Source organism: Solea solea, chromosome 12, assembly GCF_958295425.1.
Source record: "Solea solea chromosome 12, fSolSol10.1, whole genome shotgun sequence".
NCBI classification, from domain to species: domain Eukaryota; kingdom Metazoa; phylum Chordata; class Actinopteri; order Pleuronectiformes; family Soleidae; genus Solea; species Solea solea.
Genome location: NC_081145.1, coordinates 21,130,862 through 21,146,453, shown reverse-complemented (window position 1 = coordinate 21,146,453; position 15,592 = coordinate 21,130,862). Strand labels below are relative to the sequence as shown.

At 38.1% G+C, this 15,592-nt stretch overlaps 2 protein-coding genes across 3 annotated transcripts; one reads left to right on the top strand and one right to left on the bottom strand.

Moving 5' to 3' along the window:
• The first annotated feature begins 2,068 nt into the window (after positions 1 to 2,068).
• ska1 (spindle and kinetochore associated complex subunit 1) lies at positions 2,069 to 12,546 on the top strand. 2 transcript variants are annotated; one of them, XM_058646539.1, is made up of 8 exons: positions 2,069 to 2,147; positions 3,618 to 3,703; positions 4,538 to 4,653; positions 6,095 to 6,189; positions 7,843 to 7,974; positions 9,288 to 9,457; positions 10,799 to 10,995; positions 12,078 to 12,546. In XM_058646539.1, exons 2-7 carry the CDS (start codon positions 3,622 to 3,624, stop codon positions 10,945 to 10,947), a joined length of 744 nt encoding a protein of 247 aa, XP_058502522.1. In that variant the 5' UTR covers positions 2,069 to 2,147; positions 3,618 to 3,621; the 3' UTR covers positions 10,948 to 10,995; positions 12,078 to 12,546. The 2 variants fall into 2 exon arrangements, with proteins under 2 accessions (XP_058502522.1, XP_058502521.1); XM_058646538.1 differs by lacking the exon at positions 12,078 to 12,546 and having other exon boundaries at positions 10,799 to 11,175.
• On the bottom strand, positions 11,740 to 14,990 carry LOC131470610 (uncharacterized). The gene is made up of 4 exons (XM_058646537.1): positions 14,959 to 14,990; positions 14,181 to 14,225; positions 12,502 to 13,010; positions 11,740 to 12,416 (listed from the first exon to the last, which is right to left on the bottom strand). The coding sequence occupies exons 1-4, from the start codon at positions 14,970 to 14,972 to the stop codon at positions 11,905 to 11,907; spliced, it is 1,080 nt and encodes a 359-aa protein (XP_058502520.1). The 5' UTR covers positions 14,973 to 14,990; the 3' UTR covers positions 11,740 to 11,904.
• Positions 14,991 to 15,592: the final 602 nt, after the last annotated feature.

Here is a 15,592-nt window from a genome sequence, read left to right as displayed (position 1 = left end):
GACTTATTTATTAAGTGTTGTTGTGACCTATTTACTTTAATTAAATCCAGTCAGATGCTTAGTGAAGTTTAGAGTCCAATGAATGTATGAAAACACAAAATGTGAAGGGGACATATACAAACATGCAACTCATCCGAAAGGCTAGCAGATAAAGTACCACTTTAGAAAGAGAGACATAATTTATAGTTTTCCCGCTTTCATCACATTCCAGTACTGTCTTTGCCATCTTTCATTTGTACCATCCCCTGCCAGCAGAACATGATTGATAGTGCTTGAAATAGCCTTTGACGCAGTTCAGTCTGAGGGTAAATACCCCTGGATCATCTCTTGACTCGGATCAAGTGGATCAGATAAAATGATGTGTGTGTGGTCCAATTTAGAAGACAGACAGGCTCAAGGGCTTATAAAGCGCTAATCTGTCATTTGTTTCTAAAACAGTCTTTATCTTGTTTGTAAAGATCCTCTTCATTTCTTGATAGCCATCGGTAAATGGAGTTGTATATTTATAGGGGAATAAAATATTCGGGGGGGTGTGTAGCTCACAAACAATACTATAATAAACACGACCACACATTTGGTTCAGAAGGTTTTGTTTCTCCCAACAATGAACATTTAATGTATTTCATTTGTGTTCAGCATTTAATAAGGAGGACAGTGGGACCATTTGTCAGTTTCCAGGAAAAACTCATTTTTACTTATTTCAAAGGCAATTGTCCATTTGCGTCCCTTTGTTTTGATGATGGGAAAATTGATGAGTAACTTTAATCGGGACTTATAGGTAAAAAAAATATACTGTATTAGATATTTAGAGTGGGCTGAGGCACAAGGTTGGTCTGCAAGAAGACCCGGGCTCGAGACCCGGTCGGAACAACAGCCTTTCTGAATGTTTGCATGCACGATGCACGAGTTTGCATGTTCTTCCTCTGTGTGTGTGTGGGTGGGTTTTCCTCCCACAGTCCAAAAACATGCAGAGTTGGGTATTAGGCAAATTGGACACTCTAAATTGACTGTAGGTGTGTGTGAGTGGATGGTTGTTTGTCTCTTTGTGTGTCCCTGTGATGGACTGGCAACTTGTCCAAGGTGTAAAAAAGTAATAAAGCGGTAGAAAATGGATGGATAGAGTCATAGAGGCTGGTTTACAAAAGAAGTTCGGGGTACATTTACACGTTACAAAATGCTTTTATTGATGGGCCTGTCCTCTGGTTCTGCCTTTCTGGCAAGAGATAATTAAAACAAAACAGGAGTGACTCAGCATACAGGTGAATCAGTTCAACTCTGTCTCTTGGGGGACAGGTCGCGTTTCCTCGGGCTCTTACAGCCTTTATTTCAGAGTTAACCTCCATAACTGGAAAAGCCAAGTTAGACCTCAATATAGAGACTGGGTTAAGTTAATGACAGAGAATGTGTCCTTTGCGTTACTAATAGCTAAAGTTGCTGTTATGTGTTAAGTTCATTTCCATACTGAATGAATATTCTTATGTTATGTGGTGCAAATGTTTTTATTATTATTATTCTACTTAATCTAATCAGTTTTATCATATTATCATCTTTTTAGCCTATTCTCTTTTGTGTCTTTCTGTGTTACTGTACGGGCTAGGGGAACAAGAAATGACAATAAAGAAATCTTGATACTTGTTTGTTTGTTAGTTGAGGGTTCAAAGCAAGAGGGACATTGGGTCTTCCATAAACTCACAATCTTGCAGCTCAGACATCGATTTGGCAGTTAAAATAAGCAAAACAGAAATGAATAGCATTATTAAATAAAAAAAAGTTATTTTCAAAATCCAAAGGAAAGTGGGAGAGGTTAGGTACACAGGAAGAAGCAGGAAAGAAGAACGTGTAATATCAATAATTAGATATGGTTATTATTATTGTTTGTTTGTTTGTTTTTTATTAGTAGTAGTATTTTAAGCAGTAGTGATTTGATCCACACTCCTTACCAGATGGTGGCGGTAATGCACCAAAACGTTGTTTGCCAACGTACATAAAGGTTCGAAAAAGAAGAAGGAAATGGAGAAATGATCTAAAGAAACGCACCACTGGGTGGCAGCAGTTCACCAAACCGTCTTCTGCCGGAAGAGAAGAAGAAGAGTTTTAAACTCAGATTAAACCGGGAGGAGACCAGTGTCGGTCAGTCATAACGTTGAGTAAGTTCTATTGACATTTTATGTTGGTTTTTTCATATATTAACAACCCGTGTGCCGTTGTTTGACTGTCTGATAAAGACGTGGTGTTCTCGGTGATGAACGGTTACGTGAGTTGCCGTTAATACGGACGTACTTGGCTCAACTACAACACCTTTCGCAAATTATCACTTTAACCTGGTATTTTGACATCTGCTCCATATATCAAACTCTTCCGCTCCTCTGCAGTGGCTCCTTGTAGCTTCGAAAGAAAAACAATGTCTTTCAAAGTAAACACCTCTTATCTAGAGACGAAGCCGAGGAATGATAGTGTTTTAACATCTCTATACTGTAGGCTATATAGGCTAGTAAAAAAAGCGTCACATCCTATGTCTGCTGTACATCAAATGTGATATTAAATAAAACGTGTGTTTGAAATATGGAGAGCCATTCGCAACACTGCAATTAAGTCACGTGCGTTTGATGAAATAGTCATTCGGATTGACATAGTCTACTTACGCCAGCAGTTTTTAATCAAGCGTGAGCTACATACTGTCCAAACATTGTTTCCCTTTGTTAACAGGTCAAAACAACTATAAAATGTCAAAAGTTTTTATTTTTGTAGTTCTTAAGTTTCATAAATGCAACAAACTATAGTTCTTTTAACTTAATACATGACGTTATCTTCATTGTATGGGTCAAATAGGTTTTTTGGCCCCAGATTAATTATATTTGGACGACGAGGGGTTCAAAAAATGGCTCTTCTGATTCTTGAGGTTACAGACCCGTGACATCAGGTAAAATCGGAAGGGTGCAGGAGCAGTTAAAGGTACAGTGTAGAGCTGAAACAATTAATTGATAAATCTATTATCAATCGTTTACTAAATTAATCGACAACTATTTTTATAATCGGTTTGAAGCTTTTGTCATGATTACAGCAAGATTTCCAATTGTTTAAGCTTCTTAAATGTGAATATTTTCTTCATTTCTTTGCTTTAGATAACAAAGAAATCATTAAAAGTAAATTATTTTGGTTTGTGGACAAAACATTTTTTAAGGTTTTCTGTTATTTTATGTACCAAACGATTAATCAAGAAAATAATCGACAAATTCATCGATTATGAAAATAATCGTTTGTTGCAGCTCTAGTACAGTGTGTAATTATTGAAGTTCCCTCACCTCACTCTTCCCTTCCAAGTGTGTAGGAAAAACCTATATAGTCTTCATTTAACATTACATTTGAAATGATGTTTAGTTTGTCTATTGTGTGCTATAAAATGGCAGCCTCTGTACAATTGACCCTTCTCCTGATATAGATAAGGCTCATTAGAACAACAGAGCATACAATCAGGTGACTGTACACTAAAAATAGAGTCACAACGGACATTAGATGTTGCACTTATCAGTATCAGCAAGTCATATGTTCCTCAAGTCATTTTGTCCATGAAATGTACAATGTAAGAGTTTAACTGAAGTGACTGTGTTCTTGTTTAGGAAGATGAGTGAGCTGGAGGATATCAGCCACCACATTCATGACAGGATATCATCCTTACAACGCATGCTGGATCTGTCAGTTGTGGGTAGGACACTGATTTGTACCGTGTAACTGTTGGAATTTATTTGCTGGACAAACATAAAGGTAGTCCAGGTTTTTTTTGATTGTGGTTGTATGAGGAACTGACAAGTAGTCATTGCAGAGAAAATAAAGTCTTCAGCTTCCAAAGAGAAACGGCTGTCTAACAGTGAACGGTACAAGTGGTAGTGTAAGAACATGTTCTTACAATATTGTAGACGTAAGCTGGTTTAGAAATGAAATTCAGTGCAATGTTGTCAGCAAACAAAAAGACAGACACAACAATTAAGAATTAACAACACATGGAATGAACCTTTTTCTATTCGTTCTAGATTGTGCAGTCGGCAGCTGTGTGTTATTCAATCAATGTTTATTTATAGCCAAGTACTCTAAGTGCTACACATGAAAAGAAGTAATAATAGAAAACACTCAATAAGTTAGCAGGAGTAAAACACAGTAAAACGGTAAGAAAAACCAATAAAATAAGAATCAATAACTTTGCCATTGTTCTTAATTGTACATTTTCAATCTGATTGGATTTGAAAATGTGCAATTAAGAACATAGCTAAAGTGTCCCCATGCTACTGAATCTTAAAAGCCATGCTAAATAAATATGTTTTGAGTTTACTTTTAAAAACTCCAGGTCACTGATGAAACGCAAATCAGGGGCTGACCTGTTCCCGGAGGTTAGGAGCAGCAAAATTACAATTACAAAAATTATAACAGAGAAATATCTGCTTGTTAATTCAGAGATGAACCATTTAAATGCAGTGCTACGGATACCTACGTAATGTTTCAGACGAGTAATAAGGACTTTTTTTTTCTCTCTCTCCACATTCAGCATTGCCCCACAATAAAATTAGGAAACTTGGACAAGAACTCTTTTCACTGCAGAGACTTTTGGAGGAGTTAGAAAAATGTGTGGGCCGACAGAGGGAGCAGCTGAAGCATCTGAAGGTAAACGGAGGCCTGCTGTTTGTGCAGCGCAAGTCACGTTCCCACTCCATGACTTTCAGAGTCGTAGAATCTCATCCTGTACTATACCATATGCTATTTCTTTTGACCTGGAGTCCTGCAGTCGTGGTGAGTTCACCTTACGTGAGTGATGGGAAAGGAGGAGCTCAGTCACAAAACCTGTCTTCATTTTTCATATCTACAATTTGACCACTTTATAGTACCGGTGCTGTCCATGATCTCTACCGTGTTTCTTGATGTCATACTTCTCTTTTTGCTTCTTTCTACTCTTCTTTCTGGTATATTGCAGTTGTACTCCTGTTTCGCTGCCATCAGCCTGTCCTGTTCTCTCATTAGTTGTCACAGATACACGACAAACAGCGAAGGCTGCAATTTCGTCCTTCTACTTTTGCTTGCTCAATTATCTATAACAAAACAGCCTCTTAAATCACATCTTTGACCGTTTCACACATGGTGATCAGGGACAATTGGTCGCAATTTGCAAAACGTATCGGAGACTTGAAAATCCAACAGTTTGAGTAGTGTTTGATTGGATTGATGCAGGTGTAAAATAAACTGCTATGCTGCCAAGGATGGGTATCGTTAGGATTTTATTGATACCGATACTGATTCCACTGCTACTTGATGATTGGACAGTATTCGATATTATCTCTTATCGGGATTAAAAGCACAAGTTAATCATGCTGTATTTCTGTTATCGTTTTAATCGTGAATCATAAATATTTCATGTGAGTGACTTGAAAATCCTGTCCCAACTTGCCAGCATACAGCTGCTTGTGAATAATGTGCCTATGGGAGCTGCATCTTTCCTCATGACTTATTGTTCATCATTTATGATCTTATTAAATTATTTTTCAGGGAAAAAAAAAAGATATATCCTATCTGCCATGTCTCTGACCACCATAAGTTCAGACAGAAGACTGCTCCTGTTTAAGAATCTAGAAAATATTATATTAAAACCCTTTTTTTTTTCATTATCATCATCGCAATAATATCGTACATCTCAGGGTTAGTGCAATCATCCCATGCCTAATAATAATAATAATAATGATAATAATAATGAGATTTTTCACTATTGTTGTAGCTGGGAGGCTGCACCAAAGATGCTGCCTTTTATAGACAAGTCGCTGCTTTTTGAAGTATGCTGTTAAACTTAATCGCCTGACACCAGCAGCCTCTTCATCATTATGGGTTGGTTACTGGCCAGTGAGGAAGCAGTTCCAAGTGAGTGCCACTTAATGATACCATCTCTACATGCAGCTGCTTAAAACTAAAATTAATGTAGTAAATGTGGTTAACCAACCACAGAGACTGTATTTATTTCATATAAAATATGCTGAGTCCAAAGAGCAAACATGCGAAACTGAACAACTCAATGATTTAAAGAAGAGGCATGAGCACAGAACATGTATTTGTGTTTCAGGAACTTGAGGAGTCCTTCCAGAAGGATGTGGAGAATGTCAATCACTTGAAGGACAACATGCCTGCACACATGCCTGTGAAGAAAGGCCCAGCAAAGTAAGGACACCATTTGTTGTATTTCTTCTGTTTTGTTATGTTTTATGTAATGTCTTAGCAGTGAGTGATATGTTGAATTTGAATTAGAGAGAGAGAGAGTGTCACAGACACTCATCCATGTTATGCATATTACTCTGACTGCTTTGCTGCAGTCCCTGCACATGGAACACACAGGAGCCATGCAGGCACACGCTCATTAATACACAGTACATTTTATTTACACAGTGCTGACAAAGTCGTTTTACCGTTAAAGTCACAAAATTCTACATTTAGCCAATTCACAAAAGGCTCATCTGGTAAAATACCCCTATCTAAGTCTCATATATTGAGTCTTGTTTGCATGTTACACATAGGTTCATTAATACCCATGTTCTGGGATGAACCTGGTGAACCCTCCATGGTTCACCAAAACTCCTCAATCATGTATCATTCGTTCATTAATTTTTCAAAATAAAACTTTTTTTTTCCTATTTCCAAAATTGTGCTCAAATTAAAATTTTAAAAAAAACAAGCGTTTCCTGTTTCTTCCAGTTTTGATTTTTCCATCCAACACAAGTTACATGACCCAAATGTTGAGTTACGTGAAAGTGACCTGTGACGGGAGCTTCACACGGGAGGGTCACTGTGAAACCAAAAGACATGACCACAGAGAAAATATCATCTGTCATAAGTTAGAAAGATATTCACAGATTTGAACTTCAGCAATCAATCACATTAAATGGCCATCAGCCGCTCCCAAATGTGAAGTGAGCCGATGTTCTCTCTTTCACGTCAATTCTACTCAAACCAAGCAGTCCTATATCCGGTTTTCAAAATAAAGTTCTATCAAAGCGAACACAACGTACTGGTTTCTGATTTACCTTCTTACTTCCAGTGGAAAGTGGACAAATGTCAGTTTTTTGATTTGCAGACAGGTCACTTTCTGCTTACGCAACTTCGGGTAACGTAACTTGCATTAGATGGAAAATTGTTTTTGTTTTCTTTTGTTTTTTCATTTGAGTGCAATATTAGAAATTGGAAAAAACAAGTAATTCACTTGTGTTCACAAACAATACTTTACCCCATGGAGTGGGAGTGAAGTATTGTTTTTGGTGGCTCTGTGCTTCCACACTTGCTTGCACTTGCCAACATGACCAAGAGAGGATGCCAGAGGCTTGTTGTGTGAATGGGGTGAAGTCTGCCAACTCTGATTGCCTTGTTCATTTTATTTTGAAAAACAAATGAACGATTGACACATGGATCCTTCTCCTCCTCCAGGTTACTAGTCATTTGGTTTTGAATGTTCCCACAGCAGTGATTTGGGGTTGGGCTTTGCAACTAACTCAACCATTACTCTCACCACATCAGTGCGAGTAGAGATTTATTTCACGTTAAACAGAGCATTGGTCAAATAAAACATTTTGGAGAGAATAAAAGTAATAAATAAAGATGAAAATATTCAATTTTTACCATTTACAGTCAATATTATGCAAATAATGAGAATTGAGTAATACATTTCCACTTATAACAACTTGTTTTAAGACAATGATGTAATAATTGCGAGAGGGCTATTGCATCAGAACTCCGATGTTCAACATTTATTTTTTTGGACTATGGAGACATTGAATCATGATGTGACATAATTTATGTAATGTCCCTTCTTCCACCTCTCAGTGGCAAACCTTTATTGAACAACGACGGAGCAGCTGTTCAACTTGGCCAACCAGAAAATGTCAAAAAGTCCGGCAAGAACTACGTCAGAGAAATGGAGTTCATCACTATGCCAGAGTTTGACAGCATCCCTCAGTAAGTTTGAATAAGACAAAGAATGAGTATCAGAGTATTACAAATGACAGTACCAAGACAACAATACGTTTTCATCCATTTTAAGGACTTTATCACCACGCATTCCTGTGAGGGTTACAGAGGAGCTGGACAAAAAAAACACAAACACTGCAGAACATTGTCTTTTTTGCTGACATATACTATAACAATTATTCGAGTAATCAATTATTAACCGTCAACTATTTTGATAATCGATGAATAGTTTTGAGTGTTTTTTTTTGTTTTGTTTTTTTATAATCAAAACAGGCTTTCTAATTTTTGCAGCTTCTTTAATGTCTTCTGGTTTCTTTGCTCCACGTGATAAAGAAAGTTTGTGGAAAAAACCAGACATTCGAGAACATAATTATGTGCTTTTGCAAACACGGATCAACATTTTTAAACATTTTCTGACATTTTAACAATTGACAGAATAAAGGATTATGAAAATTGGTTGCTCCAGCAACTAGGGGTTGGCGATATTGGCAAAAAATAAAAGTAATTGTCATTATATTCAATTTGACGATATGGATATTAGGCCGATATCCTTTAAAAATGTGATTTTAATTGTCTGAGTTGTAACTCATTGACTGTTCCAGATTATATCAATGGACACAGTATTAAAGGAAACCACTCTTATTTATTGTCTTGAAACTCAAATTTTAAGGGAATAAAAAAAAAAAATGTCATTAATATAAATACAATCCCCAATTTTCAATCTGAGTACACAGACACAGATGTGGGGGCTGGCGTCTCCATGTTTTCTCCATGCAGCTGCCCTCAGCGGTGGAGAAAGCGCTTGTGAGTCTATGTTTCCTCGGCTTTTGCGAACTTGTTTACCTACTCGTTATTGCCAATTTGCACATCATTAAAACACCTCCGTCAGACAGAGCTCCTGAATCTTCTTTTTTTTTTCCCCACTCATGCATTAGAGCATTAGAGGGAAATGCAGTTCTGATCCTATATTGTCTTGAAGGAAGGGGGGTAGGAACATGTATGTTTATACTTAGTAAAGATGAACTTGACAGGAGTGCATCCCTCAGGCACCTTAGTTAAAAATTGTAAACTAATGCTAACCAATGCATTTTTTTCATTGTGTGCTCAACATTTACATTTACAATTGACGGAGGTTGTCCAGGGTGGCTGTATGTGTGAACACAAATGTCCACATAAGTCACTCCTGACGTTCTCCATGGATGCTCCTTCCAGACCTCTAGTCCTCTAGAAGTGCCAGCAACTCACCTCTGTCCAGTTGCTGAGTTTAACGTACCTGTTCTTTCTGTGTGTGCGTCACTCAGGTACATGAAAGGACGTGTATCCTATGACAAACTCAATGCTGCAGTGCAGAGCCTTAACACAGCTGTAACGGCCAAATACAAGATCCTTCATCAGTCAGCGAAAACTCTGAGCAATCATGCACGCAAGCTGCACCAGCGCTTCAAGGACCAGGAGACGAAAGATACAAAAGGTACCGTGACAGCAGCTGTCTCTGATTGTGATTTGTGCATTTTTAATTACGGTATACAGTTAATTGAACTTTCAGTGTACTGTCCATGTTCATACCTCAATGTATTATCATCTGAAAAATGTTATCCGGGTCCACAGATTAATACAAGACTATCAGTATTTTCCACATTTGTTTATCATATTGGTAAGATTGAAAATCATATCCCCTAGGACCATGGTTCTCATACCACCAGTGCTACGCAAGCCCCCTCTACTGGTACTGTTCTACGAATAACCCAACAAATAATACTAAGAGTCACCTTATCTCTCTAATTTCACTATACTAGTGTGTGAAGTATATGTGAGGAAGTGGAGGATGAAGAGAGAGAAAATGATCTTATTGGGAATAAACCTGCCTCCTGTGAAAAGTCTGGAGCTGACTTTGCTCGGCCTATTTACACCACTGTATTTTAACGGTGGTGGTAATGGTGTTACTTTGAGAGCTCAATTTTTAAAGTGGTACTGTGGTATAAAATGTTTGATAACCACTGCCCTAGGGTAAAGATTTATTCAGTCATTCATTATTTAATTTGTTCTCTATTCTAATTTGTTTTATGAAATGGAGGGCATTTATTCACCGACAAACAGCGTACCCTAAAAAGCAAAGAGAACAACCTCTCTATGGAATTCTGACTACTGAATGCATTAACAGTAGAGTTGTAGATCCCGGGAAAAACTGTTGTGAGCAGGCTACATTTTGAATTCAAAAGTCCTTCAGACTTCCCTCCGAAGCTACGCCTCCAGAGCACAGAAACACGCAACAAACACAAATTCACGAGCACTGCACAGCATCGGTAACTTTGGGTACTTTTCTGGGTTTTTTGGATACTGACCGAAAAACAAATTCTCTCAAAGGATCACAAAGAAATAAATGTAACCTACCTGTATTAGATAGGAACAGAGCCACCTGGTCTTTCAGTTGTTGCCACTGTTCAAACGCAGCATCGATGTTCACTCTGGTCGCTGTATCAGCCTTTTTCTTGGCAGTAGCTTTTTCAAAAGCTGTCTTTCATTTGTTAACAACACCTGTTCTTCTGTGACGATGTGTTTAATTAATTGGTTAAAATAGGGGTGTGAAGAGGATTTTAAGCAATACGGTAAAAAAAAGAGAGAGAAGTGAACAAACACTCTTGATCACTGAGAGCTGTTTATTTCCTCAAAGTATTTCCCTGATGCCAGCTCTACTTTGGACTGCTGTGTTCAGGTAGAACGCGAGAATTCATAATTAGCTCCGTGAGATGGACAAAAGTGCGTCCAAACTAACATAGCACTTGTCTCAAAGTTGTGCTCCAATGTCTTGCAGGTCAGTATTTTGTGGTGGAGGATGACATTCGGGAATTCACACAGATGAGGGTGGACAAACAGTTTCAGGGGATTTTGAACATGCTTCGACACTGCCAGCGCCTGCGGGAGCTACGAGGGGGAGGCCTCACACGATACATGTTATCATGAGTCTCCGTCATACGTCTTGTTCGTCCAGGCCTACTGTGTTTTGTCAATGTATCCTTTATCTAGTTTTTGTTTTAACAGTTACCGGAGGCTTTTTTAGATTGCTTATATGGACAACCATTTAGCACAGTGGCACAGAATTTTTGAAGCTTTCCACTCACCACACCCCTGTGCAACCAGATATGTAATTTTCCAAATGTTTTATTTTGATATAAAATATGATTTCATTTATACAGAAAAATTGTGTTTATTTCTGCAGGAAACATCTCAGTAATTCAGAAAAACGAGCACTTACATATGCAAGATTAACAACAAACAGCATTAGAGGACTGACAGTGACATAAATGTAACTCGCTAATGTATAATAATTAACATTACGCATTTGTCTTAACTACAGAATGCTTGATACATTAAATTCAGTCAGCTTAAAACAAGGTGCTTAACGAGAAGTAAAACAAAGCCGTTTAATAGTTATATGGCCACATTTAAAATTAGTGAACATTGAAAACAGCAGGTACGAAACAAGACCATTTAAAGTGTTAATTAGTAAAATAAAATTTCAAAATCAGCCGATGGGGAGCAAGTGAGGGCGAGGAATTGACTGGAGCGATGTGTTTCTATTTTGGGGTTCTGGTGATTTGAAATGATTGTAATTAGAGCTGAAACAATTAATCGATTCTTAAATTACTCGGCAACTATTTTGGTAATAGGTTTGAAGCTTTTTTTTCATGATTAAAACGATTGTTTAAGCTTCCTAAATGTGCATGTTTTCTTCATTTCTTTGCTCTGAATAACAAAGAAATTAGTTAAAAAAAAAAAGGACAAAACAAGGCATTTGTGAACATCATTTCCAGGTCTGACGAACAACGATCAATTTTTTAAGGTTTTCTGATATTTTATGGACCAAACAATGAATTGAATAATCGAGAAAATAATCGTTAGTTGCAGCTCTAATTGTAATTAGTAGTAATCGTCATAACCTAAACTCCTTTTAGAGTCAACAAGCTGCTTGAGTTTTCTCTGGTTTATTTTCATGTCACACATCAAGGAATGGATGCCCTCTGTGTGCAGCAGCTCATCTCCAGTGATGCGACTCAGTGCTGTTGTCATCTCCTCAAATACCTTAATCACAGGCTCCAGTACAATCGTGCATCGGGTCTGCACCTCTGCCACACTCCCCACCGAACACAGCTGTCCCAGCTGATGGACAGCATGTCTAATTTTCTCCTGAACATCAGCAACAAACTCTCGTTTCACAGACACAGACCGCAGTTTGTCCCCCGTCTCGCTTATCTGTCTGTCGGCCTTATCGATGTCACACTCGGCTTGGTCGATCCTGGAACTGTACTCTGTCACTTTATCAGAGTAGTCGTCCACCTGAGATTCACACCTGTCCACCTCCTCAGTAGCTCTGTCAACAGCGGCATTGGTCTCATTCCACTCCGCAGCAGAAACACCAATAATAATACCCCCTGAAAACAGACAACACAGATTAATCAATGTTGACAGTGTGAACTGCCTTAAAATAACCCAACATTTAGAGCTGTGTTCACTTACCTGCAATCCACCCTGCAATTGGGATAATAAATAAACTTGCACCAATTAATGCGTCTCTCTCTGCCGCATCTCTCCTTCTTCTCATGTTCTCTCTGGTGTCTTTTGCTGACTGCAGGTTTCTTTTCTCCACCTTGAGACTCTCACGGTAACTCTCTAGATTGGATCTGTGTGACTTCAGTGTCATTTTCAAGTCGTCCAACTGCCTCTTTCTCTGGCTTTTCTGATTTGCTAAACGACTCAGCTCTGCAGTGAGATGCTCGGTCTCTCCGTCTATGCGTCGGCGCTCAGTGTTTGCAATGTACTGGGACTCCTGCAACTGCTCATTCATCTTCTCAATCTGTTGTCTGATGGCATGAAAATGCTGGCTTCTGGAATTGAGGATGACGCCTGGTTCAATGCAGAGGAGCATCTCTGAGACATGGTTGAAGGAACGGAGCCCTTTCATCAGTGGTCTGATCACATCTTGGGCTACTTGCCTCAACTGGTGGCGATACTGCAGCTCCACAGCCCTGTAAGTGTGAAAGAGTTCATGTGTAGAAACTGAATAGACAGATTAACTGAGTAAATAACACTCCATCATAATGTTAAAGTATTTCTGTTTGTGTAGTGTTTTCTGGGAATGAAACGCAAAGTATGGTTCCCTGTCTGTCATTGGACCCAGTGGGTGGGGCTTTCAGGTAGACGAGACAGTGATCTGTGCGGCACTGAGCCTCCAGTGAGCTCACTCCAAATGAAGGAGGCTACAAGAAGTCCTCTCCCAGTCACACTGGTGCACCTCTGAGGAGCTGTGTCTCATTCCAGGGTCTTGATCCTGTGAAGTGTGGACTTGTTGTCCCAATTGCCCCACAAACTCCTTCTCATGCGGCAGAGCGGAGGCTATCCCAGAAGTCTTTGCGCGGCAGTGGCGGCGCTATAATCATGATTTAATCTGATATCATTTTGAAGCTTTTTATCCAAGTATTTTCAGCTGATTGTTCATATTATTGAATTATTATTATTATTTTGAGGATTAAAGAGAAGCGTTGAGAAGCTTAGCCAGGTTTTGCTGACCTGGTCAAACCTGTGTTTGTTCTAATATTTCATGTCCAAAATGATCTGCTGTGAATAATCAATAATTGTAGAGTTGACTTATATATTGTTCTAGATAACATGTTTTATTACTGAACACATTCTATCTGTTCAAATCATAAATCGTAATCCAGGTTAATAACATTTAAGGAAAATTGTTTGTCTTGTCCGTGCTTGTCTCCAAGTATGAGGGACATCACCTTTATTCCAGTATTACATGAAATATTCACTTACTCACAAAACTAATTAACTGGTACAACAGAAAAAAACAATAAATTCTACTATTACTTATACAACTCCGTTTAAACAAAATATATTTATAATATGTTTGTTTTACATCAGATAGAATATACCAGATTTTTGGGAGGTTTTGGCTGATTTACAGCTTAAATCAACAGATTTTGAGGGGCAGGAGAACTGTGATTCAGGACTTCGAACTGTGGAGGGCAGCGTTTAGCCTCTTGGTGTATGGTCTGACGGATTTAATAGGAGAAGAAGGGAATCCCATGCATTGTGTGGACTAGACAGTCTCATTTCAACAGCGCATGAATTCCGTCTCCTCCTGAGTGTGCAGCCGAGGGATAAACATGCATAGATAAATGAGCTTATACCTGTCGGGACGGTAGACCATTGAAAAAATCCTGAGTATTTTATTCCTGCAAGACAAAAATAATAACATGTTAATAACAAATTCATTTTTTCCACTTTTGTACCTACAATAGTTTATTCCGTTGCCATCTGAAGAGGGAGACATAGCCCTCTGGTGGGCATTGGAGTTATTGCACTGTGCCCTCAGACTGAGTTAAGAAATTATTATTTTTTTTATCATTTAATTATCTTATATATTTTGTTGGTATATTTTTTAAACCTAATCCTATTTATTCACTTACATTTTTTGACTTCACTTACCTTTATAAGCTTTCAATCATTTTATTTATTTTTACTCCTTTGACCTATTTTAAAACTTTAAATCTTTAACTTTCATTTATTTTCTGCTGGTTTTTTGACAATTTGTAATAGTTTTTGGAATTTTGAACTTTCTTACAATTCTGTCTTTGTGTTGTGTTTTGAGTATTGCCTTTAACGGTCTTCTTTCGTGTGATTCATTAACAATTACAAAAGGGGGCTCATCATTTTCATCTTTTGAATATATAATTATTTTTAGACAAACAGGTGACAATAGTTTATTTATAAACAATCTCGCCATACATGTATTCACAATGTTCTATTAAAAAAATAAAAATGCCTTTAATTTGTTTTTCTTTTTGTCTGCTATGAACCCCGGCTGCTGTTTAAACTGCCCCCTTATAAGTGCATCCATTGACATCAAAATTCAAATTCGTCTTCAGTTCAAAATGCAGCATTAAATGAATCATTCTTATTACTCACCTGCCTTCAGCCATTGCTCTGCATGTGGAGGATCATCAGGAGAGAATGCAGTGGTGGTGTGAGGATGGAGAGGGGAGATGGGCGTGGCTAAAGAGGCACATCCCACTCCTCTTTATCCCTCCTCCTCCTGCTTGAGTGCTTATTTGAAGGCACAGGCTTCTTCTCAGAAATCACGTGACATGTATGTATATCTACATATATTTATGTAGATAATCATATATATTATTTGTTTTTCTTTTATTTAACCAGGTAAAAAACTCATTGAGATTTAAAACCTCTTTTTCAGGAGTGACCTGGCCAAGACGGCAGCTCAAACATAAAATGAACACAAAATTGTTCATAAAGTAAAGAAAACCACAACGTTGAGGGGGGAGGGGGGGTGAACTTGTCGAATGTGTGTGCATGCGCCTTGGCTTTCCTTTTTACAGCCTGTGTTGTAAAGCTCACCTCTTTGCCTCTGTTAGCACTCTTTTATTTGTCCTGCCCTCTTCACGATCCTTGTCAGCATGTTTCATTTGCTTCACCAATATTGTAATATTATTACAAACAGGGACACTTCCCATCAAGTTAACAGACTAAACAACTACATTAAATGTACACTTTTTTTTCCAAGATGTCAAGACTGACTCCATTA

Bases quoted from the DNA above. Each gene is read 5' to 3' on its own strand.
- LOC131470610 (XM_058646537.1), bottom strand. The intron at 13,011-14,180 runs GTATAAGCTCAT...TCACACTTACAG, and splicing joins ATGGTCTACCGTCCCGACAG to GGCTGTGGAGCTGCAGTATC. The intron at 12,417-12,501 runs GTAAGTGAACAC...GTCTGTTTTCAG, and splicing joins AATTGCAGGGTGGATTGCAG to GGGGTATTATTATTGGTGTT.
- ska1 (XM_058646539.1), top strand. From the start codon at position 3,622: ATGAGTGAGCTGGAGGATATCAGCCACCACATTCATGACAGGATATCA. The intron at 4,654-6,094 runs GTAAACGGAGGC...TTTGTGTTTCAG, and splicing joins AGCAGCTGAAGCATCTGAAG to GAACTTGAGGAGTCCTTCCA. The intron at 9,458-10,798 runs GTACCGTGACAG...AATGTCTTGCAG, and splicing joins GGAGACGAAAGATACAAAAG to GTCAGTATTTTGTGGTGGAG.